This window comes from Argiope bruennichi, chromosome 4, assembly GCF_947563725.1.
Source record: "Argiope bruennichi chromosome 4, qqArgBrue1.1, whole genome shotgun sequence".
Classification (NCBI taxonomy): Eukaryota; Metazoa; Arthropoda; class Arachnida; order Araneae; family Araneidae; genus Argiope; species Argiope bruennichi.
Genome location: NC_079154.1, coordinates 72,809,383 through 72,836,766, shown reverse-complemented (window position 1 = coordinate 72,836,766; position 27,384 = coordinate 72,809,383). Strand labels below are relative to the sequence as shown.

At 26.8% G+C, this 27,384-nt stretch overlaps 1 protein-coding gene across 3 annotated transcripts in view; it reads left to right on the top strand.

Moving 5' to 3' along the window:
* Positions 1–27,384, top strand: part of LOC129965759 (eukaryotic translation initiation factor 4 gamma 3-like) — a 48,300-nt gene that overhangs the window by 2,336 nt on the left and 18,580 nt on the right. For 2 of the 3 annotated variants that reach the window (XM_056079914.1, XM_056079915.1), the window contains exons 2-8: positions 7,627–7,658; positions 10,397–10,621; positions 11,200–11,391; positions 12,883–12,979; positions 14,190–14,395; positions 16,369–17,032; positions 26,397–26,491. In XM_056079914.1, coding sequence (XP_055935889.1) covers positions 7,627–7,658; positions 10,397–10,621; positions 11,200–11,391; positions 12,883–12,979; positions 14,190–14,395; positions 16,369–17,032; positions 26,397–26,491 — 1,511 coding nt within the window. Of the gene's footprint in view, positions 1–6,347; positions 6,583–7,626; positions 7,659–10,396; positions 10,622–11,199; positions 11,392–12,882; positions 12,980–14,189; positions 14,396–16,368; positions 17,033–26,396; positions 26,492–27,384 lie in introns of those variants that run through there. The other variant, XM_056079916.1, reaches the window with a different exon arrangement.

Below are 27,384 nucleotides of genomic sequence, written 5' to 3'. Positions count from 1 at the left end.
TTATAAAAGAAGGGGATAAAGAAAACATGAATTTTACTTTGCTTATTTTATAAAAAGAAAAAAAAAATTACATCCGATTTTTCTATTAGCTTACTTATCCAAAATTTTGATGTTTTGTTGTGATACTCTTTTCATTTGTGGAAATTTGAATTTTGAGTTTAATGAATTCCTAATAGCAACTATTTTAGGGATGGAATAAAAAGTATGCACATTTCTTTGTGAAAAGTCCTTCCCTTCCCTAACAACAACACTATTAAGGTTCTGTATTGTATACATAAGAATTTTGCTAAAAATGCTAGTTCAAAGATGTGTAGTATATTCTTTACAATTTAGAAGTAGTCAATTTTTATTTTGAGTACTTTTTTATTATGATTTATAAATAGATAATAGTAGTTTTTATTGATCAAAATATAGAAGTTCACTATTCTGCCCTCAAATTATGAACTGTTTCTCCCAATGAAAGATTTAAATTATTGTAAAGTTACCTTTTGGGTCATTAAATCTGCATTAAGTACAAATTAGGATAAATATTGTCAATTCTCAGATGTAAAAAATCCTCCATGCTTTTGTGTGAAGGGTCTAGAGGTATTTATTTCACTAAATTAGGGTATTACATGAAAAAAAAGAAAAAAGTCTGATATGATGAAAAACAATGTCAAAACCTACTCAAGAATTCTGGAAAAGTGCTATCACTTTGAGGAGTAAAATCATCAATAATTACTAGTTTTAGAATCTTGAAATAACTAGTACAAATAAGCATTTTATGTTAAGATTTTTAACTTTAGCTGATTGTAGGTAAATTTTTATGTGTATTGTTTAAGTTTATTTATATTATTATTAAACTCCTTTCTAACCCCACAAATATTTTACCGATTTGATGCTAAATTTTTCATACACTGTTATCATTCTTAAGATAGAACTTTTATTTATTGTTAGTATTTTTTATTTTGTTAGCTTCTTTTATTTTGTAGAATCTTTTATTTGTGATTTAATTCTGACAAACAATGTTGTTACACAACTTAACAATTTAATTGTTATAACAGGATACTGATAATATAAAAATAATTTGTAATTATAATAATTTGGCCAAATTCTAAAAATCAGTTTTCATTGGAAAGTTATTGCTTCTAGCAAATATTTATTCGGTAACACCTTTTAAAATAGCAAATTTTGGTTTGGGCTGCAAATCCTGACAAAATTTTTTTCAGCTGAAAATTTGTTCTGCCTGTAGTTTTCTTTAGGAGGTGAAACAAATATGTTCCTTCACTCTTTAAGGGTTTCAAGTATTCTCTTAGGTGCTTCTATGACTCTTGTTGACATTTGTTACCTTTCCTTTATACTGGAAGTATAAAACTTGCAGGGGTGTTTGTGCTCCGGGGAAACCTCGGAATTCCGGGGATTTTGAACTTCGATACCCGGAAATTCCGGGGATCGTCGTTCAAAAGGAAGTAGGAATAATAATGAATTATTTATTTTGATCTGGGTAATTTTGTTTGCTTTGAAAGCAGAAAACGCAAGGTCAGTGTGTGTGGTGAAAACTTTTCCTTTCTTTCTCCAAAGGCAGTGATAATGCGTGAAAAGGGGGGAAAAACTTCTTTTTTGTTCTTTCCTTATTGCGAGTTATGACTCATTCCCCCGGTTCTCTTCTGGATTCTTTTCGGCAAGTAGGCGCGGCAGAAAAAAAAGGGAGAGACTTCGTTCGACCAGATGTGCGATCACGTGACCTGGGTTCAAAGGTCTTAATTTTGCAAAATTAATGGTTATTAATTTTGCAAAAAAAGTAATTCATTGAACTTTTATAATTAGGTCATTCAATACTTCATAATCGTAATTTTTCATTTCTCTCTCTCTCCCCCCCCCTTCTCGAAACTCCAAAATGTCGGTAGTAAGTCCGTAAAAGTTTCCGGGGATTTTTTGGGGTCCCACAAACACCCCTGAACTTGTTTCCTTGTCCATTTTTTAAAAAAATTTGCAATTATAATAGTAATAGAAATGCATTCATGTAATCATTAGAAACAACTATCAATTCTTGCAATAGTATTTTGATGGATATCATTTTCTTTGAAAGCTTCAGAAAAAGCTGGCCAATCATATTTTATCAATAAAATCTTATCCTCAAAATTTTTTCATTGTCACCACATGTATTTGTAATTATTGAGCTTTGAGAGGGTATTAAATTCAATAGAAAGTATCACTTGAAATAGCCTCCTCCCTCCACTTGTAAATTATTTACTATAAAGAAACTACTTGTATATCAGTATTAATGCTTGATATTTATCTAAGAATAATATAATTTTTTAGTAATATTCCATGAAACAAATAATCAAATGATAAATTTAATAATATTTGATATCATTAACTTTCATAAACTTAATAATATCAGGGATAGTTTAGTTTTGTGATTAGATTAGATTTTATTGTCAAGAATGAAGCTAAATTTATTAGTTATCACTTTAATAAAAGATATCAGTGATTAAGCATTTGTCAGCATTGTATATAAATTATAAGTCAATAATATTCAACTTTATCTTGTATGTCTTCTTACTGAGTTTGATCTCCAGTCAGCTTTGATGTTTATAAAGGCAGAGGGAAAGAGTGTTGATTTTCTCTTCAGATTGTTTGAAAATTTCTGGAAATAAAAAATTTAGAGTAAAAAAAATTAGTATGCATACTTTGATAAACAGTAATAAAGTATTGAAACTGGAGAATATGCTATGACGAAAATTAAAAACATAAAAACTGTATTCTAATTAGATAATATTTATGCTCTAATAATTCATAAAATCCATCCCATCCAGTTTACAAACAAATTGAAGCCATCATTTATGGATAACAGCATTTGTAAAGTTTCCTGATAATAATTATAATCGATAATAACAGCAACAAACTGGTTGTTATTATTTGTTGAAAGAAACTCTTTTCAGTTTATTCATGAAAAAAAAGTAATTTTCATAAAATAAAAAAATTATAACATTGAAAATAAAATTTTTCATTAATATCATTCATCTTCGTTTATAATCAACAAATCTTTTTATACTTATTTAGATATTAAATTACAAACTGTAGAATTGAGCTACCTTTTAAAAAGTAGTATACCTTCGTAAAAATTAAGAATGAAATGAAAAGAAACGAGATCTTCAACCATAATTTAATTTGGCAATTAATTATTTAATTTTGGAAATCATACTTTAGTAAATAAAACTTGTGTTTGATTGTTTCATTCCAAAAATTATTCATACTCTATAAAACTCAAACATTTGTTTCATATTTAAAAAAAAATTTATACGAATGAAATATATTGCTATGCTAATGGGTGAAATTAAAATTAAGTAACTTGAAATGTTAAGAAACTTAAACAACTTTTTGAATAAACATTTACATTACATATAAGTGCCAAATATGTCAATGTTGTGATTTCTAATTCTCGTTCTACATATTAAAAATATTTTTATCCTTAATAAAATACAAATATATGCATATTTAATTTTAAAAATTTCATAATCGCTTACCAAAAAAATTGTAAAAATTAAAGGTCATTAGAATTTAAATCAACATAAATGCAAACAATTCAATTTATTTTCAAATCATTTGATTCTAAGTATACTAATACAATTAAAAAAATGCTTTTCAAATCAAATCAAAGTACTTCAATAGAAGAAGTTTACGTATTGTATTAAATAGACATGCAACAAAAATCTTTACTTTTTCGTAATAATAGTAAATATTCACGTTAATTAAGCAAATAAAAGCACATTTTATTTCAAAATTATCGATAAAAAAGTAAGTTTAAAATAGAATTGTGCAATAACAAGGAAACTTAGTCCATGATTAATTATCTATTTCAGTAATTTTATAAATTGTAATATGCAGCTATGCATTCACATAATCAGAGCAATTCATGGTACCAAGATACAAGCAAATTAAGTTGATCAATAAGCATTCAAATATCTTAGTTTAGTTTCTGATAGAAACAAAATAACTATATCTTAAAAATATTATTGAATGAATAAAATGTATAAATACCAAGTTATTCTTTGATCTGTGCAGACTTTTTCTTAATACTCAAAATTTAGTTTTAATCTTCTAGTTCATTCTAATATGTTAAGAATACCAGTTTTGCAGCCTATTTTAGATATAATTGGTATTGCAACAATGTCAAATCTGTGTAATTATAGAAATATTGGGAATAATGATTTACATAAAATTATATTGAAATATTATGGTAGCATACTAAATTCAGCATACCAAAGATAAATTTCGTTTATGAAAGCAATGAACAAATCTATTTGCAAAACAATTTTTAATTAACAATTAAAAAATACTATTATTGATTTTAAAGTCTAACTCTATTATCAATAAAGATGAATGCATGTGCCTATGTATTAACATTCTACAAACCAGACATTTTTACTTAGAGCTATCAAATTTGACACATATAAACTTTGGAAAGTAGAGATAACATCTCAAAGTTCTAATTGAAAATTTCAGTTAAAATTGAGTAAAATTTTGACATTCTGTGATAACTTTAAAAACATTGCTGTAGAAAAATGAATTTTATATATTTTTTAAAATTCAATAATAATAATTATGAGTTAATAAATAAATTTTCAATAATATAATTTTTTTCCCTATAATTTATTTTCTATTTTTAATTAAATAAAAAAATCTTTTAAGCATATTTTACTATGGCATATTTTTCTATTGATATGAAATTCAAATGGTTTCCATTGCTGATATGGCTATTTTATACGTCATTTTTTCCATTTCCGTAATTCCATTGATTAATAAGACCATTTTCTTTTTCTATATTCAGTAATATAAAATAGTTGTAAGTATAAGATATACTTTAAAGAAGATTTTTGAAATTCTGATGTAGTTACAATTAAGATTTAACTGTATAACTAAGCAATAATGAAAATTAACAATTTTAAAAAAAAGTGTTGCTCTTTTTTTGTGATAAAATGGGGCATATAAAAATATAGATGAAAATTTCATGAAATACATAATAAATTAACATAATGGGACAGAGCTTCTAAAATAATGTCTATCAAAATGTGAAGTTTAATATTTAAGTAATACAAAATATTTAATTGAAATTTTTAGCAACCACTAGCCCTTACAAAGTAAATGTTCGCCAAAATTGACTAATATTCAATATATGTGTGTGTCTGTAATGGTTTCAATGTTCTTAAAATAATTATTTTGTTATCATGTAAATTCAAACAATAATTTAAAAAATTAATACATGTATTGCAGAAATTAAATAATTTTTGCTTCATTTCCTAAATTGTTTAGAAATTCGTATGGGCACATTTATACTATGAAATTTTTTTGAGTGATAATTTTCAGAATTTTTTCAAATAAGGTCAAATTTTTCCCCCTGTCAGTTATTAAATGTTCAATATTTATTAATAAAACCAAGAAAGATTTTACAAAGAACTTTTTATATCATTTTTAAATTTTGTGCGTGCCGAATCTATACATTTAAATATTACTCTGAAGAAGACAATTATTCAAATTGTTTGAATATGCAATTCTTTGTCAAATATGCTTCTAAACATATGCCCTAGTATTAGATTCCTCTTTCAGCTTTAATTGAAATTACGCGAAATCTTAGATAATTTTAGATAGTATTCAATGTTGCATTTTTCTTCATTTTTTCAAAAAATTATATAAAGTGTTAAAAATTTAGAAACGGAAATGTATGCATTTTTTTTTTTTTTTTTTTAGTTAAAATGAAATATTTGATGTAAAATTTGGCAATATGACTCGTGCTTTAAAAGAAAAATGGCGATTATCTGTATTTTGCTTGCTCTAGTGCGACGCTTAGTCCAACAAATTATTTTCATTTTACAAAACTTTTAGAGAATATATCTTTTTTCTAATCAGCTTGTTAATTGAAGATTATTTTTTTAAAGATAAGATGGCAAATGTTAATGTGATTGGTGTGGGTAGGAAAATGCATTTTCTGACTGCAATGGCAGTCTATGGAACTACATGATTTTCTCTCTATTTAGCTTCTCTATTTTACTTTTGGTTATTACGATTTAATGGTTTTGTTGGTTTTTTTCATCATACCTATTTTGATAATTTCATGTAATATTCCAAGATATTAAAAATGGCGACCTTCATAATATATATATAAAGTTGGCGAAAGTGGACCTTTATGAATTTATTTGGGTTCTTAATAATTTTTTAAATCTTAGATAATATTTTGTACGGAATATTTCAAATTAAAAAAATTGGGACTGTAAATTATTAATCATTGTCCAATAATACAGGTAAGGCCTTAGAGGCAAAATAAAATAACAGGAAGTGGCAGACAGAACAACTTGTCTTTACGTGGCCAGAAGAAATACTTTACTCCTAAGCCTAACAACTGTGAAACCTGAACGTAGACTATCTTTTGAGTTTTCTATATTGAATGTTTGCAAATTTTCTTTTATAAAACTTTTGAATTAATTTAAATAGCAAAAAGTGATGATAATAGGTATTAATTATATTAATTTTATTAAAACCCCTTGTGAATATTATAATCGGTGCCTTTGAGAAGGTAATGTTAAACAGCACATATGCAGTCAGGTGAGTTTCAGATAGATATCATTTTATTTATTTATATTTGTCTAAGGTCAAATCATTTTCTTATGTATTAACATTCTCTTTCGTATTTTAAAAAGATGCATATTGGCTCTTTATTTTGTTTTCTTAGTGTATCGGCGTTAAATAATTTTAAACATAATTTGGGAGATTTGAGATAATGTAAATATTTGCTCTATTAATACAGTAAGCTTAGTAAAAAATATTTTTTATATCATTTTGCTAATCTGTCGAGCAATGTTTATTACAGCATTAATTAATTTTCTCTGTCGTTGCACACTTGCTTCGGTCATCGGATAAGTTGAGTCATATGTTTCGGAATATTTAGAAACGTATGTAGGATTAGACAATAATTCAGTTAATATATAACCTGTAGAACGAATTCAGTTATATCGTATTTAAAATTTGAATAGCACTGAATTTTCTGCTTGCTTTTGTAAACTTTTTTTAAAAAATTTTTTATGTAAAAAATGTAAATTTTTGTAAATAAGTATATTTTCGAAACTTTGTAATAAAATATAAACTAAGTTACAAATTGATCCGCTTAATTGAAATTGTCTAATCATACTATCAAATATATTAAAAAAAACTTATATTATGTTCAATTTTAGAAGATATATTTCAGAATTTAAATTTTAAAGATGCTGAAAAGTAATTTGAATTCTAAGTAATACATATGTTTTAAAAATCAGTGAAATCCAGTTAAGTTTTTGATCTATTACAGTGTATTATATGCAGATCTAAAACATTATAAATATTCATAATGTCATCTTAAATGAGTAATGTGTGATGTTTTAGAGATGTTAGTTGATTTGCTGTGGAATGAATAATTTAAGAACTTATAAAATTTATCAAATTGTAAATGATTATGAATTAGTTTTGAATAATCTTATCAATTTTTCAATTATATTTCTGTCATTCCTTCTAATAAATTAAAATTTATTTCTAATAACAATTAGTAACATCTATTTATATACTTTTTGCATTTTTATTAAAATTATTCAGTTTAGCTCTTTATTTTCGTTTTAGGTCACGCCGAGTTCAGTCAAGGGTATCATCAGGTAAGTGTTTAAAATTTTTTGAATTATATTTAAATAAACTTTAATTTTAATGATTTATTACAGAGTGTTAAGAATTCTTAATTTGTTATGTCTTGTATTAAAAAACTGGATTGTAATATATGTGAAATAACTTGATTTGTATATTGAATCATTTTGTTTCATTCAATTACGTGAAAACATTCTAATTGTTGAATTTTTCAAAATTTTGTAATCAAGCTTAAGATTAATGCCGCAATCGAATTTTTTAATTCGGATTTCTTGCAAAATATGATAATCCTGACTATTGGTTATAGAAATTTCTTGCTAATCTTTTTGATGGGTAGTACGATTTTAGTAAGAGATTATATCTTATATCATAATCTTATATTTTTCATACTGTAGGTATTCAGTATTAAAGCATTTCATGTAAAATATGAGTACATTTAGCCAAACTATATTTTTTAATTCTTATTTTTGAAAGTTGGACTTTTTTTTATCAGTTTAATGTGAAAATAAAAAGTAAATTGTTAATGATCTTGAATGAATAATAGCATCTGGATACTGAAAGAAAATTTCCATGTCAGTGGTTTATAATGACAGTTAAGGTAGCAGTAAATGGTTTCGTTTAGTCATTTGCCAAATTTCTGGTGCTAAAAATATTGTTTCGCAATGAGGATCATGCAAGAAAATATGCATAACTTTTCATAATACATAGGGAATTACTAATGACTCTTATTTACAGATATCTTACAGAACAAAAATAACCAAATAGTATTTTACTAACAAAAACATAAACTAAAAGATTTGCTAGCAACCATGTAAAAGGAATGATTTCATTTCACATGATCTTTTATTTTATTGCCATTATACTTACTGAAAACTGTTTATTCTTTAAAGCAAAAAATTAGCAAATAAAATTATAGAAATGCAAAATTAGATTTAATTTTTTAATTAATTGAAATTTTTTGTTTTAATTTTCAGATAAGATTTCTGAATTTTTTTTCAGTTTGTTTTATTTTTGAGACATGTTTTATCATAGATTTTGCTTAGTTTTTTTTAGAATCATTTTGAACCATGTTTCTATGTGATTGGAATTTTTTCAGTAGAAGATAATCAAATGCAATGCATCTTCCCATTTAATTTTGATTCAATACTGTTAAATGTTACTGTGAACCTGAATTCAGATCTTAGAAACTGAAATAATTTTTATGCATGTATATAATGTTAAAATACTGAAAAGAATACATATGGAATGTAGTTCAACATAATTATTTCTTAGCATATTATTAATACCAACTTAGTTTATTAAACATTATTAAGTACAGTTGTTTCTAATTTGCATAGTAGCAAAAAAATATTTTATTGATATAAATAGTGTCAAGTAGATTTATACAAAATTAATTATTTGCATATTCAAGTATTTGTTAAAATTTTTATTCATTTTATGTATTTTAAGGAATATATGTCTATATATAAAAAAAGCTAAAATATATACTGTAATGAAATGGCTCTTTATCTGAATATCAGGATAAGATTTATGCACAAATAAAATTTTATTGTTATAAAAATTTATGAAATCAATAATTCGTTCTACTTATTTATTTTAATTTATGTTGCATAAATCAAAATTCATGACCTTTTTCCAATTTTTCTTTGTACCAAGCTGTAAATAAGGCTTCAACAGTTATAATTCATTTAGCTCAGTCTTAATGCTATTTTCTGAACAGATCTCCAGCTTGCTATCAAAAAATTCCTTTATTCTATAGCGATGACTCTTAGTCTTCCTCTTTCTAGCTGTTACACATCTCTATGCAATTCTTGCATTATCATTTGGCAGCATTCTTATTGTATGTCCAATTCATTTAATTTCTGTGAAAATGTACTTGCCCAATGTTTTATTGTACTATTCAGTATTTGAAATTTTCTTTCCTTATTATATTTTAAGAAACTTTCTGAGGTAAAAAGTTTGGAAGATTTTATAATTTCTGAAAAAATAAGCTGAATAAATTAGATAATTACACAATTTTTGCATTTTTCATTACCAATTACTTAAAAACTAAAGTAAGAAAATTATTCAAATAGTGAAAAAAATCTGTAGATAATAAATCAAATAAGATGAAATGCTTACTTACTTTAAGATGCAACAACTCGTGACTTTGACTCGTGAATCGTGACTTTAATGCTTGAGAAACTTATATCAATAAAGTAAATCAGTAGAAGAGATTGAAATTTGCTGGATGTTATTAAAAAACAACAACTAAGAACTATGTAATTTTTGTCGATTAGACTTAAAAAAATTTAAATATTTTTGGTACAATTAAATGCAAAAGGTATGAAAAATTCATGATGTTAAAACTTAAATTCAGAAATATGGCAGCAACAGTCAATTTGAACTGGGTTGCAAGTTAGGTTTGGAATAAGGAGCCCAAATATAGTACAAAATCAACAAATATGTTTACATTCTCGAATTAAATATTAGACCAATACTATAAAACAAAACAAAACGATTTGATCAAACTACTCGGACAACAATCTAAAGCATACATCCTATATGTAGGCTACGTGTCTCATGAAAGAAAAACTAATTGAAGTGAAGTGGGATATTAATCTCGGTATATGTAAAGAGATACATAATAGGTGAGATACATAACTTTTTAAGAATCACTTTTCACATTTTCATGTATTATATAGAATGAATTCTGATTTTGCCCTTTATTAACTGGTACATTGCATTCATTTTTGGTGTATCTCTCACTTAGGGATCCTATGCGTACACCACACCAGCATTATCATCAGTTGCAAGCAACTCTGGTCATGATATTAATAAACCAGTAGCTGCTGCCCAGCAAGCAATGTATTCTAGTGCTGGCATGCCTGCGCCATCGCAGCATCACCAATCCATGGGAGGACCAATTGCATCTCCCCAGCCTATAATTCAACAAGGGCAACAGATGTCTAGAAACCCCACCATCGCAATGCCCACGGTAAGAAAAAGTTTGAATGTAATTGTTTCTTATACACACCTATCTAACAATCTGAACTGAAAAAAGATTGATAATGATATTATACTGAATGCTTTGACTATGAACAAAATACTGGGTTTTATTATATACTTAAAATAATTTTAAAAACAAGGAAAAATTTCAGTTGTAACAGAACACTTTCTAGTTTTCTCTTTCTTAATTTTACCTAGTCATTGAAAGCAAATGACTTTTTGTTGAATAGAAATTTGAACATTTTAAATTTAAGCAGTGTGAAAGAATGTAGGAAGGAATAATTTTTGTATTTTTCTCCATTTTATAAATTGAAAACCATATTTGTTTTTTCATTTCTGTACATGAAATGTTCTATATTGTATTGTGATTTGGATTTGGTATTAATAATTTAGTGGAATGTTTCTTTTTTAAATCGTTGTTGAATTTGAATTGTTCGAATGTTGTTGGAAAATCCAAATAAATCCTTTGTATTTAACTGTTAAAATGTTCCTTAGTTTCTGCTTTATATCTTGTGTGATAAAATGTTATGCTATATTAATTGTTTTGTTTGCTTTTTTTTTTACTAGGCTTATTATCAAAGAAACAACGTCCCTCCTCGAACAATGCAGAGCATGCCTAGAAATCCTATAAGTGCAGTTGTCAACCAGCCTGGTCAACAACCGTCTTCTCAATATGCGCCAATGCCAACTATGGTTCCGATACAACATAATTTTAATTCGTTTCCGCCAACATTGGTCAATCATCAATTTCCACAAATGGTAAATCCCTTTTATTTTTGTAATTTTTCAACTTGTTGTGACTTAAAACTCATTAATTTTTGCACTTTAATTTTCTATATTAATGCTTAGTGTTTTGGATTTTAGTTGGAAATGTAGAGATTGTTATGTATACTAATAGTTTGCAAGGATTGTGTAGGAATTGTGATCCAGTGCTTATGAAAGATTATTATTTTGAATATTAGGATTGATTTATTATTATATCTTTATATATTGAAGGACCATTAAGTTAGATATCACTGATCTTCTTGAGTTGAAAAGATTATTATACAGTTTAGCAGGGCTTATATATAATATGTCTATAGAAATGGTATGGAAGTAATATCTTAAGTATTCTGATCTGTACTTCACTACAGAAGAGTTGAAGTTATTAGTGATTTTTGTCATACATACAGGGGTGTTTGTGCTCCGGGGAAACCCCGGAATTCCGGGGATTTTGAACTTCGATACCCGGAAATTCCGGGGATCGTCGTTCAAAAGGAAGTAGGAATAATAATGAATTATTTATTTTGATCTGGGTAATTTTGTTTGCTTTGAAAGCAGAAAACGCAAGGCCAGTGTGTGTGGTGAAAACTTTTCCTTTCTTTCTCCAAAGGCAGTGATAATGCGTGAAAAGAGGGAAAAAACTTCTTTTTTGTTCTTTCCTTATTGCGAGTTATAACTCATTCCCCCGGTTCTCAGACATTCTCTTCTGGATTCTTTTCGGCAAGTAGGCGAGGCAGAAAAAAAAGGGAGAGACTTCGTTCGACCAGATGTGCGATCACGTGACCTGGGTTCAAAGGTCTTAATTTTGCAAAAAAAGTAATTCATTGAACTTTTATAATTAGGTCATTCAATACTTCATAATCTTAATTTTTCACCCCCCCCCTTCTCGAAACTCCAAAATGTCGGTAGTAAGTCCGTAAAAGTTTCAGGGGATTTTTTGGGGTCCCACAAACACCCCTGTACATATCATTTCTCCTAAATGAGGGGATTTAAATTTGAATTTCTTGATGGCCATTTCAAGAATTTAAATTCTTTTCTGAAAATTGAAATTCTCTTTAACTAAGAAAATTACTGATAGCAGAAAAGGAAAATTTGGAAGTGGTAGTGTAACAGATATAACTGTAAAACAACCAGTCATTGCCAAATAAAAAATAATCTAGAGAGTTACTAATTGACATGATTTTTAAATTCTAATTCACTGCTAGCTTGGCTGATTGCTTTTCTTATTTAGATCATTATTATAAGAGTTTGTGCCTAGGTCTAGAATAATCCCTTTTCCTTGTATATCCTTGTTACAGTGGAATGCATTTCCTTTTATTTCTAGAATGGATGTACTCATGCTTGAATATATTTTCCCCTCTCTCAAAACTGTCTAAAGAGTAACATTTAGTCATGCAATAATTTCCATTTATGGATATATGGGTCTTTTTGTTAGGATCTGCATTTGATTTTTTTCTGATCATTTTTAATTCTATCTTCTTCTTTCAGTACCAACATAGAGCGTACAATGCTCCTCAGTATCCCGTTATACCAAGTCAACAATATTTATGGAATTACAATACTCCACCACCTCAGAATTCGAATGGTAAGAAATGTTTTTAATGATTTCTGCATATGGCTTAGTATACTTTGTATCATTTCATGAGATGTAATTCATAATGTTTTCAGTATATCACAAGACTCCATTTTTTTAAAAACATTAAATGAAATTTTTTTAATTACATATAAAACAGAATTAAAGAGTTTGGTTGTAAAATATTTAATTTCCTTTATTTTCTAATGTACTGTATAAATTTTATTTCTATTATTAATTTCTATTCCTTAATCATTTTTAAAAATCAAATATTTTTTAATTTTTTCACAAGCCGTATCTTGTTATCCCAAAGATAGAACCTACATTTATATTTTCTTATATAAAAAGTACGGGTTACTATAAAGTAGTTTTGAAATAATGAAAGTTAATGTTTATATAAAAATCAAATATTTTAGTTCATATCCTACCACGAATTTAGTAATTTGTAAAATGAAAGTGTATCAGTTTTTTCATGGTACACGAATTTCAATCTCTCTCTATTCTCTCAGCCCTTTAAATTATTTTTCTTAACTTGGCTCCCAGAAAAGTATTTCGGTTATTGTTTGGTCCTAAAAGAGAACTTGAAAACTAGATGAGATGAGGATTCATTATTTTTTAGGAGAGATGAGGAAAACAATTTGTTTTACTTGCTGCAATGGTGTTAATTAATGCAATGGTAATTTTTAGCAGGGTTATATATATATATATCTTGTTCCAGCATGAATGTAACTTTAGTCACTCCTCATAACAAAAATGTATGTGGGAGTTTGTTTTGATGTTAAAGACAGCAATAATGACAATTAAATTTAAAAAAAATTAATTAATGTCTTAACAAATCATGCTAATTTGACTAACAAAATTGTGATTAATATGTGATTTAAAAAAATCAATTCACTTATTTATTTAGTCTATAATAAAAGTATGTTAAATAATTTTAAGTAATGTTAATTAAATAAAATTCTTCAGAAATATATGTTCTTTAAAAATTTATTGATACATTATATATAATTCATTTGTATAAAGTGCTACTGATGAATGGGCAATTTGTGTTGGTGGGTGAATTGGTAAAATTTTATAGTTCTTGAATTTTTTTTAAAATTTGAAAGCTTTTCAATAGAGAGGTAGAGGTCTCTAGAATAAGAGAGTAATTTTAACTTTTTATTATTAATTTATGAAGAGTATAATGCATTAAATGTGTATTAACATTCAAGTCATTTTACAGGTTACTTTCCTTCTCATGGGATGTCCAGCTACCAGTCGATGCCCCCTCAAATGCCTCCTCAGTCTATTCCTGCTCAGCCACAACAACAGCATAGCAGGAAAGGTGAAAAGGCTATTCCAATTATTGATCCAAAGACTGGAAAAAATGTATTGAGTATTGATAAAAATGCTGAAGATAGTTCTCGTCCAAACAGTGAAAAAGAATCTGTAAGTTTCACCTTTTACCTATCAAGTTTTATTGACTGATATGTTTTGGTCTATTAATATTTTTATTCCTTCAATTTGACTGACAGTTGGTAAATTCTTAGTAGGAAAATTTAAAACTAATAAGCTGGTAAACAATTTGAATACTTCTTTTGGACTGAGACCAAAATGAGCATCTGATGTTCATTTTACATATTCTGTGTGATCTTCTTTCATTTGGCAGCTGAAAATTTTTCTTATTTGCAAATAGTTGAACGTCAAATCATAGGCAATCTGGCTTTTGAACTTTTTGACAGTAGTGTTTTAGGGGATACAAAGGTATCTCGCACCTTTAGCAGCCTTTGAATACATCAATTCTTTATAAAATATTGTTTTTACTACTTCAACAATGGCTGTGGCGGTGGGGTCGAAGCTCGATTTGTTGTCCTCTTTTTATTTGTAGCCATTGTTCTGAAAAAAATATTAGACAAGTGAATCTGCAACATCATTCAAAACACAAGGCCAACCTGCCCTGCTGGTACTAACATGCCTCGTCATGGTGTTTTAATTTTGATAACGTAATAAACTTCATTGCTAATATTGTATACCCTAGGAGAAAATTGAGTGATAAGTAATTACTTTTCAAATCAAAATTACAATTAGACATTTAGTGTCTGTAGGTTTATATGAAACTAAAAACATCTGAACTTAAAGAAATACTTCCTATTCATTTTGTTTCTATTGTTATCTAGTGGTTTTTAACTGTGCTATTGGCCGAGTGTCAAAAAGACTGAATCTCTCCTACTTTTTAAAAATATAGCAACTGATATTTCATTTTCCATCTAGTTGACTTCTCTTTAAGTTTATTAGTTTGTTTCCATTATTTACTAAAACCAAGATTTATTAAGTCACATTCTTAATAAAATATTTGATCTTGTTTTTTAGATTAAAATATGACTAATTTTTTTGTAGATGGGTTAAAAACAGATTTTTATTAATTTTGAAATTGTTTTGAAACGTTGCTTGAAAATGATGAGTGAAAAAATTCTTTGCTTTTAAATTTTAGTAGTAAGAAACAATATAATAATTTTTTTAAATAATCTGTACCTTTATGACTGCTGTTAGTTTCGGTTAAAAAACTTGATTGGAAAACATTTGTTTAGACAGAACATGGCATAGTTCTGTCATCAGTGTATCTTATGGAGGTCGATATCTGGAATGTTTTACATCTTAATTTTTTAAGGTTACAAATAAAATTTTCAATACTTCCAACTATGATAAATTGGTACAAAAAAAAAAAAAAAAAATTGTCTCCATTCTGGCTTCTATTGCTCTACTTTCAACATTCTCCAACCTCCTTCCAATCTTATTTGTTACTGCATATATAAAAGTCAGATACAACTCATTTATTCCTAATCATGATGTCTACGATAGATTTAGTGTAGAATTGTAAGTAGTTATGTATTGGCAGAATTAGAATTTTTCAAATTCAAGGAGTTCATTAATGGAAAATTTGTTACTTTCTCCAATTTATATTTTTTATTATACTATGCTTTTACACTAGTGTTGATATCTTTAGAAATGATGTATGGATCCAAATTAACCAATACTTTGTTAATTAAAAATATTGAGAAAGGTCAAATTTTTATTGTTGATTTTGTTGTTAATGTAAGTTGATTTAATTTTTGTTTATGAAAATTTTCACTATTGCTTTGATTAAAAAGACAGCAATCAAAGACAATAAGACTTTCTGAAAATGCAGAAATAAACATTAAAATTAAAAAATATATATAATTTTCCAATAAAAATTATGTATTATTATGAAACAGAAAACATTCTCTGCTTAGAAATTGAATGCATCTACAAAGATGCTTAAAAAGTACTTAATTTTTCCAGTAGATTCTCACTATATACTTTGTTTAAGAATGTATGAATTTTATATTTTCGTAAAATTGAATATTAACTAGGTTTCCAATTTTTTTTCTATTTAATTTCAGGAAAATTCAGACTCGAATATCTGTGTGCAATTTGCAACACAAGTTGCTGCAGTTCTAAATGACAGCCGTAGTGATATCACATCAAAGCAACCTGAGTCTGTGAGGATAGATACCCTGTGTTCTCATGAAAATGAAGGAATAAGAATGCCAATAACTCCTGTTGTTGAGCTTGTTGATGAAAATATAAGTGAACTCCAAAACATTGAAAATTTAAGTGAAGTTGAATTCACTGAAAATACCAATCTGATATGCAACGACGAAATCGGAGGACCTTACTACAGAAAAGATATAGATTCAAATAGTATTATTGAATCCGAGTCTGGTGCCACTAAAAATGTAGACTTGGAAGCCAAGACTGAGGATAGAGAACAAAATGTTTTTGAGGTACCTGTGGAATCATCTGTGCCTGATAAAGAAGAATCAATAAAAACAGAAAAACTTAATTCTTCTTCTAATGTTGAAAAAGTCGTAGTATTTAGTGAAATTAAGAAAATAAATAATGTTAAATCAATTATAGAATCAGACTGCTCTAATAGTATACAAGAATCGCTACAACCAATAGTTGCTTCTGTTAAAGAAGAACTTGTACAACCCAACAATAGTGAAATTCTGGAATCTTCATCAGCTGTTAGTACTAAAATTCCTGAGAAAATATTAACAGAAGGTATGTGTGGATTTTGTTTAATGGAAATATTTATTTATATTATATTCAGTAATTATAAATTTGATATATTGTAATATATTTTTATGAAATGCAATTAGGTCAATTTTTACTAATTTAGTTTTTATGTATGAAATTTCTAGTTAGTAATGAAATTTCTAGTTAATAGTTTTATTCAATGGAAATTTCTCACAAAATTTGAAACTTAAGTAGAAAATATTTCAGCTTCAGAAGATCATATTTTTGAGATAATTATATTTGATTAAAAATTATTTTTTGCAGCTAGAATATGTTTAAAACAATATAGAAAACTAAAGAGCTAATTCTCTAGCCCCAAACATTAAAGATGATATTAAGCCATTTTTTTTTTTAAATTAAAAACTAATGACCAAGTTGTGTCAGCATTGAAGGCATAATTTTGAAATTGGGCGAGAGGACATCGACAGAGTTTTCCAGCCACAACTATTGTATCATTTCAAAAAATTTTGCTTTCTTTGAATAATCATAGTCCCAAGATATACCATTATAATTATCTATGCCCTCCTTGCCATTTTGAGAGATATTATGAAATAAAATCATGATAGTCCTCAACAGCTGATCCGATTTTTTCATTTTTTTTTTTTGCCAATTTCTTTATCTATTTTAATATGTCAACATTTAATTATTCTTATTAATACTAGCTGACTTTGATGTTTCTATAAGTGGTATTAATATAATCGACTAGTTTTAATGAAAAGCATGGAATCAAAGAAAGCCTATGATTTTGGAACTATACTACTATCTTCCTTATTTGACAGAAGTTTCAAAAATACCCTTTCGCTATTAGAAACTTGATAGAGATCACCAACCACAAAAAATGTGCAAGTTTAGGAAATTTTTCTAATTGATGGAATATATCGGTAGATAACCTTGATATATGTTCTCAATGGTCCCAAAGTTTTTAGAGATATCGGAAAATAAAACTTCAGCAGATTAACTTGTCTTATTTTGCTGATTTAGATATTTAAAATAATTAGGATAGCAAAAGAACCAATCTTCTAGCCACAACATCACTCCTGTTATCTCCTCAACTATTGCTCCAGCTAGCTGACTATTATTTCAGGGGAAAGCTCGTAATACCAATATCATTCAATCTAAAATTATCAATTAAACTCGTTTCTCCAGCCAATCTCAGTTTAAAAGAGGAATCTTAAATACCATTTCTCTACACATTCTTTGGGGATGGGGGAGAAAAAAGATAATAAATTTCCCTGTTACTGTATTGATTTTATCAGTTTTCATTTCATTTAAAATCTCATGATATTTAGATAAGACCATCTATCATTATCTCTCCACATTCTTGTATTCTGACAAAACTTTGACATAATCCACAGTCTCAATTATTGTACTGATATTTCCACTTATTTTCAGCAGTTCCTCATTCTGCACATAGTTTGTATAGCAAACCAATTAAATGGCCAGTCATTTATCATGCTTAAAAACAAATACTTTTAGCATTGGTTGTTAGTCAATTTCCCTTATAATTCAGCATAGTTTATTGTTATACTAAATGAATACTATTTATTATATTGTGGACAATAGCTGCTTGTCCAAGATAGCTAGCTAGTGGACATCTAAATGGGGAAAGGAAATCTAAATGGGAACTCCTTAACTGTTGTAAGTATTTGGGTTGTGCATAAAAATTAATTTGTATATGCATTTATATGTATACAAAATTTCTTTTCTCCCAACTAATAGCCGAAAGTTCATTCACAAATTTTAAATTTGAATTACAATCTAAATTAATTAAATGGAATTAATTAATGCATAAATTAAATTGAATAAAAAAGTTTCAATTGTTCTATTGACTCTTGGTTGAATCAATACAACAAATTTTCAAATCAGATTTTATCTGATTAGATAGGTAAGAAAACTGCTCAAGTAAGAAGTTATATAAGGTATTTAAGAAAGTTATTTTTACAATTTAACATCTATAAATGGACTATTATGAAATATGTTTCAAGTTTTATAGCATTACTTAATTTAAAGTTAATATTTTAAAACTTATTTTTAGATTTAAAAGTATTTTTTTTTTAAAAAAAAACTAGTTTTTAGTAGTTTGTTGAAATCAGGAAAAAAGGTATTTTTGACATCAAAATAAAAGCACGATTTTATAAGTAATATGCATGTTTAATTATATGAATATAAAAAGTAGAATGTTGGGGAATTTCTTTCAATGTTTATAGCTTTATTTCCTTTGTGATGGTTGATTTGATGATTTTGCTTTGACTTACATATTTTGGTAAAAAATATATTTAATTTTAATACTTTATAAAAACACGTTATTTGAAAAAAATTTTTTCATTTTTTTTATTTAATTTGTTAACTATATTATGGATCAAAATCTTTTTTTTTTTTTTTTTTTTTTTTTTTTCAAATTCACTACAAGTAGCCTCACTTCTGTGGAAGTAAAATTAATTAATTAGCAGATGGTTAGTTCTGAATATAATAAAGGAATATATTGTCTTTGAAAGTTCACAATAAAAATGAATTATTGAAACTGGTTATTATTATCTGGTGCATTAAAAAACGTATGAAAAGTGACTTTCAAAATTATATTTTTATAAAAGATGAATTTCAATTTTTTATAATCTGGCCATGCAGATTCTATGCTGATGGATTGGTTTGGGGCTGGTTTCTAATTCTGGTTTGGGGCTGGTAACTAATGAGGAATGCAGGGTGTAAAGTAAGGACATCTGTGGTTATAGCTCACTTTACATCCAGTGTAACTCATTTTATAAGAAACTGGTCTGGAAACTGTATTGGTATATAACTCGCTAGGCTGGGATAATAGTGAAAGGGTTAAAGAAATTGTATCTAATTTCTAGCTCCATTTGGTTCATACTTACTCTCGCACAGCTGCGAAATTTCAATAGTTGCTATGGAAATTAGTTGAAAACTATGGAGGTACAGATATATAACAAAATATGGGGGAAGGGGACCACAAAAAACATATACATCCAAAAAAATAAATAAATAAAAACTGCAGATGCCCTCTTCATAAATTTTCATTTACAACAACACTGATATTGAAAGAATTTTTAGTATGGTTAGAGGGGAGAATATTCTTTTTTAAGCATAAACATCAAAAACACTGGAGTCTCTTCTCATTACAGAAATGTATATTGAGAATAATTTATAATGAACTGAGCTATGATGATATTAAAAAAAGTAAAAGTGTATGCTATTTAATTTCTTAAAATTATTAATTTTTAATTAATTTAAGAAAAAAATTGAACAATCGGTAATTTATTTAATAAAACTATGCTTTATGATTTTTTTTCGTAAAATTCCACCTATTTATTTAATCAATAAATGTCTATTTGATTTTGCATAATGTTTGAAAATATTTATTTAAATTTCTTTGGAAATATATATGGTCTTCAGTAATTTATTGATACTATTTTAAATATAATATGCCTGTAAGAAGTATTATTGAATGGATAATAAGTGTTAGAGGATACATCTATATACACAATTTATAAATAATTTATTTCGTATACTGTTCTGTGAATTGTATTTAAATAAGAAAATGAGCTGTGTATGTTATTTATTTTAAAATTTCATGCTACTTATGGAAAATTTAATTTTTTATGAGCTGGAAATTTTTTTCTATTTAAAATCTTCTAGTAAATCTTGAATTTTCTCCGCCTGTTCTTTGATTTTCTTAAAAAGGAATTCTTGTCTTATTTTTCCTGTGTATATGAACATTCATTATAAGTAGAAGAGTTTATCTTAAAGATGTTATTTGTTAACCACCATGCCATTGACCAAGGCTTTACCCCATGTCTTGACTAGCAACACGTTTTTGGCAGTTGGTTTATATTTAATTCACAAGTGTTTCTGCCCATTATAATTTTTTAAAGAGTCTGATGAGGAAAAGAGTCTGATTAAAAGAGTCTGATGAGGAAAACATGATAGCTCTGGGAACATTAGTTGTTTCTTATGATGACTTTTCAGTTATAATGGCAATTATGATATTCAATTTATTAAAATTCTAAAATCTTTTCAAAATGACATGAAAATTCAGTAAATGATCTTTTTTTTAATTGTTGCTTTGTAAATGTCAATGTGCTAAAATATCAATAAAGAATAATTAAACAAATTTATTATAATTAAAAATAAAATGGTATTATACCTGTCTTTTTAACGTTTTCTTTTTCTGAATCAATCGATTTGCTACTTCAGACATTTTTCTTGCACTTAGATAGGCAAGTTATTTCGATTATTCAATCTGGTGGTGGCTTAAGGCTGCTTTCATGTTTGTTTATACTTTGATGTCTTTTCTGTTATCTTTCCTCTAACCAAGTGGAGTTTTTAGTAATGCAGCAAACCTATACTCGAGAAATTCTAATAATGTTCTACGGCTCCATTAATTAAGCAAACCACTGAATTCAGTGCAACGGTAAAAAAATTCTATGAAGCAGTCTTAGTTCGCATTTGACTGTTGTCATTCAACAATAAGTAATAAATTATTTCTGTACCATGTACTTTAGTGTTTTATATATATATATAGATGATCAGTTTCTCTGCACATTTCATATTTTTGACTTTCTTTTAAAAGTAAATGAATAAACATTATTTTTTGTGTTAGCTAAAGTATCTAAACCACCTTAAATTGGAACTGAAATGCTGCAGAATATTGTAAAATGTTCCAGTTGTCTGGTTGTTGCATTTCAAGTTTCCCAGATTCTTTTGTGGACACATGCAAAAGTGGAGATAATCATTTTTTATTAGATTTTCTTCAGGGGATTAAAATAACTTTTTTTTATATTTGTGTATTTTTGCAGGTAGATGCTGAATTTAATCTATTTGCCATGTACAGAATTTGTCTGAGCGTGAAGTTTTATTTTGTCGCACTAAAAAAAAATCATGTTTTTTTTTGCTAATTGTTAATGTAGGTCTTTTTAAGATCTGTGTATATAGTATTAAATTAATTTTTATATTTGAATGAATAAATTCTATTGAATAAATTTTATTAATAAGCCATTCTTTAATTTAAAATATCTTAATTTTTTGCTTTTTAGTGAATGACAAAACTATGTTAATCATAATTTTGTTATTCAATATTAAATTGTAAATTAATATTCACTTTTAGAAGTAATTATTATTTCAATTTGTAGAAGTATCTCCATGTTTTTAAATGAAGATCTAGTCTAAATAATATCGTAAGACAGTCCTCCCCTTTTTTCTTTTTCTTTTATTTTTTTTATAGTTTCTTGCAGCATAATTTAAAATGCTAAAATTTCTCCACCTTTGTGAATTTGCAATTGGCTTTTTTTTTTTTTTTTAACTTTTCCCAAGCTAAAACAGTAATAATTAGCAAATATTTAAATTGTTAAAAATTTAAATCAAGTAATATTTTTATTTTTTGAATTAAAAACGAAAAATATTAAAGTAGTATATTATTTTTTCTTATTTGATCAGCATTGATGATTTGAAAAGCATTTTATTACATTTCAATTTAAAATCTTCACATTCAATCACCATTGTATGTAAAGTTAAAAAGATTATTGTTCAAAAAATTTATAAGAAGATCCACTTTATTTTTAAGACTTTTTTATATGGAAGTAAATTAAATTTTATAGAAAATTGGGTTGTACTTAAATATAATTTTTCACGGTCATAATTTTTAAATGAGATGGCTAAATCTATTAAAATTTTATTAATATTGAATTATTTAAAAAATCTGTTTTAAAAATAATAAGGAAAAACCAGTGAACCAGTCTCATTGTCACAACTACTGATTCAATCTTGCAATTTTTTTTTTCATCTGAAAGATTATTAGCCCTAGTTATCTTTTCAGGAATCTTTCTCCAATTTTTAGAGAAATCAGTTTGGAGGGATTAAATTTCATTACGTTTTCTCAATTGGGACATCTTTTGACACCTCACTAAGCCTCAACTATTTAACCAATTTCAAAAATTTATTTTAAATGAAAGTTCATGACTTCTTGATATCAGTGATCATCTATTCCCTTCCTCTCTATTTCAAAAGAATTCAAAACAAAACCCCTCAATACTTGGATTTCTTTTCATCACAATTTGCCATTTTGAAATATAGCTAACCAATCAGAATGCTGTGTAATTTTTGTGTAACTTACTTTATTCTAATTATACTTTTATGTAGTTTTTATAGTATTTGTAAGTATCAGTCAAATTTGATTGATATATCTAAATTAATATTTGTTCTAGACACTTTGATTGATCTTTTAAAAGTATTAATATAGTTGACAAATTGATAGATCTTATCAAAACAAAAAGTTTTTTTTAATTATGATACTCAACAATGTTGAAACATTCTGATGATGTAGATTTTTTTTTTTTTAAATTGGCGTTTCTTTGCAAAAAGTAGTAGGTGATAAAATAGTTCTTGAGTATCTATAATTTTGATTATTTTATGAACATTTAGAAAGAAGCATACTGTTTCTGTGAAAATAAGAATATATGTAATAAATAAATTTTACAAAGAGATGTTAGTTTTGCTGACACTTTTTGCCTACAGGCCCCTGTTCTTTACTGCTATTATCCGGCAAATTAAAAAACTAGACATTTAAACAATAGTGGCATTTTTTAAAATCTGCTTTTATCAAGAAATGCCTTGTCTGTGTTCAGTATATGTGAAAAACCCAATGGGTTTCATATCGTACCCATATGTGTATGATATGAATATTCTAATATATTGCAGAAATAAGATTCATTAATGTACATTTTTCTTCCTTATTATAATAAGCCATTCTGCAAAGCTTTTAATGCATTAGTGGTTCCTTTTTAGAGATTTCTAATATATTTCTAAATTAATCTATTTATAGATTTTATGATAGGTGAAAATCTTGTGCTTCACTACTCTAGTTAAGAAATTACTGGAAATACTCAGTAGCTGATAGCTTTAAAAAAATCTAAATAAGGGTTCATGATAGAGATTTTGTTTTTGGGAATTGCTGTATCATTTTTGGGCATAAGTAAGCTTTAAAACAAAGTTTCTTGGACTAGGGACTCAATTTGACAATTTTTTTTAAACCTCGTTTCTCCTATCAGACTCCATTCTTTGTGTGTGTATGTGTATATATATTATATATATAATATTAATGATTAAAAATAATTTTATTTGTAAATTTTTTTTAAAAATTATTTCAGTCACAAAAGGGGCTGACTAATAGATTAGTGCTTTAAACTTGAGATTTTTTTGAAAGAAAAAAATGAAGTTTGTGGTAATTAACTTAATTAAGTAAATTAAAATTATATTTTTCAGAATTAAAGGCTTGATGTTACTTTTCTTTCAAACTTTTACTGTTGAATTATTTACTTTATTTCATTTTTTAAGAATATAAATTTGCTTTTTCTGCAATCAACTCTTGTATAAAAACATTAATTCAGAATTTAGTTGTAAAATTTGCTGCAGAATCCATTTAATTCATATGAAGTAATAAATTTACTGAATGTAATAACTTATTTTTTTTAAAAAAGCTATAAAGAAAACAATCAATGACACTATGTGGATATATATATATTTTGTATGTCACCTCTGCCTCCATCTACTTCACCCTATTTTCTTAGAAACTTTTAAAATTGACGACTTAAAAGTTCAGAATTTAAAACGAATTTGTGTAGCTTTATTATTATAATTATTATGCTAATTTAGACTAAAATAACAGTGACCCAAATTGAAAGAAGAAGAATTGAGAAAATGCGCTTTGATATTGAATGAAAAATTAATTCTTCCTTGTTTTTTTTGTGTCAACATGCAAGCCTTTTACTTAGCTTTTTCAGCGCCTTATTTTGTTTATGCAATTTTAATTTGAAAAAATGTTATTTGCAATCCGCAAATTTCTGAAAATATTTTTCTTTAGATTACAGCGCCGCGAAGCAAAACCTTTCCAATTGCTCTCAAAATAACCTTTCCCGTAACGCGGCATTTGGCGGCGAAGAGCAGTCACCGATAACACATTTCTGTCTCGGCCTTGGCGGTACTGGATGTCCTAAGATTGGTCAAAAGTTTCATCGAATTGTTCACGTGTTAGTCCTAATAGTGTGGGTCGCGCTCCGCTGTCGAGCGGAATGTTTTTAATCCAATATCATGTCGTCTCACTGAGAAACTTTCTGCTAGAATGAGAATTCTTAGATTAGCACGTGGCTTATTTATCCTCTTTGCCAAAAAGGTAATACTGGCGTTGGTTGGGATGTATCTAAATTTGTAAACTCGGTATCGGGCGAAGAAGCAGTGTGTTGCGTACAGCTTCCTTGGCGGCCATGATGGCTGCTGGTTCTAAACGTCCCGTCCCAGTTTATTTCGTGCGATATTTTGCTGTTTGAGTGCCATAAAAGTTTGCGGATTTCGTTTTTGGATACTGGAGACGATATGCCTGGTTTTAAAAACTCTCCGGATTCCGATAGATGGAATCGCGGTAAGTGAATAATTTTTTCATTGCTTTCCGAAATATTGGCATGCCTTGTTTGCCTGAGGATTGATCTCTTTTTTAGCTGTTAATTCAACAGCTGTAAAATTATTTGTTGTTACTGTAATTTTTTTTAGTGTACAATCGTATTTGTTTATCTTATTTCTGATGTCTTAATTAAATTATTTTGATTTTGAGGTCGTGTAAAAGTATCCGGATTATTTCATAACCATATGGGGGCAATTGCCATCTAAATATAAAGGTGGCACTTGTACGGTCACAGTGACACAATAACTAAAAAATGTATTAATTTTTTTTCTATAAACATTTTTAAAGGTATTTATTCTTTTATCGTACTAATGAATGTAGATTGAATAAGTTTATAGATTGAATTAGCTTAAATAGGTTAGTAGGATGAGTAGGATAACTTTTTAAACTATTAGTATTATGAATATATTTTTAATAATTATTGAATGGAATTGTTGAAATAAATTTGCTCTTAATCTTTGTAAATTTATTCCCAATTTAGTAGAATGTTATTTTGCTAAATAATTTCATTTTATATTTATGCTTCATAAAAAAATCACCATTAATTAAATGCAGAATGCATTACTTTGTCTCGGAAGAATGTACTGAAATCATACTAAAAAATGCAGAATGTTTTATGCCAGTCTTAACTTTATTTTGAAATTTTCTATTGAATATCTTATTTGCGCTGTATTTTTAAAGGAAAATTTTCATTTCCTTTGTCAGGAAGGGTGGAGCAGGAAAATATATTTTCACTTCTTAAATCTTTATATAGAATTCTCAAGATTTTCTTTGAAATACCTTTCAGCAATTCGAAACATTCTGATACTTATTATTTTTATAGTATTTACTAGGTATGCAATATACTAGTATATGTTTCAAAATAGTTGGTATTTATTTTTTTAGGAAAGAAAAATAAAGCAAAGAAGAAAAAGGATTACAATAAACGAGGTGAAAGTAAAGAAGGAGGAGAAATGGATGCCTTTTTGGATACAAAAGAGGTATTTTTTTTTTTTTTTTTTTTTTTACAGATATAATTATTATAGTTGGATGATTTTTTAAAATTTATATTCCTGATTGTTGTATCTTTATGAAGACTGATCTTGTGTGTTACATCATGATCATTATATAATTTCTTCGGTTGATTGGTTATGTAAGTTTTATAAAATAGTTATGCCTCCTTCAAAATTGTACGGGCATGTATCTTTCAAAACTATTTTTATTCAAGAATATTTTTTAAAAAATGATTACTTGAAATCATTCATATATTTTATATGAAAAACTGCAAAAAATATTTGAATCCGTCAAAATGCATATTTTATATTCATTCAGTGTCTTTCAGTATGTACGCAATTATATGTGTGGTATCTAATTCTATAAATATGTTTAAATGATCATTTGTGAATAGATAATAATTTTAATTACTTTAAAACATTATACAAGTTAAAAAAAATTCTTTTATAGACAGTTAGTTTTAAATTTACAGACTATTGGGAGTATTTTAGAATGTATTACTCTGTATATTTTAAAATATAATAATTATTAATTAATAATTTTTAAAAGTTAATAAATGCATGAAAGGTACAAAATTAAAGGTTTAATAATTTTTTAAAAAGTTATATAATCATAATTGAATGATTTTTTGAAAAACACTTTAGGAATTTCTTTATAATTTAGTATCATGAAGATTTTTCTTTTCTGGTTAACATTACACAATTTGAATCTTCATCCTATAAATGAAAATTGCAAATTTTGAAAATATTATTTTGAACATCACTTTGTCATATTTAGCAATTTAATTTTTTATTTTTATCTTAAGCAGTTTTTGCATAATTTGTTTATAATGTTATTTTATGGGGAAGTTCCTTTTTTTTTATGTACTGGGTTGACTAAT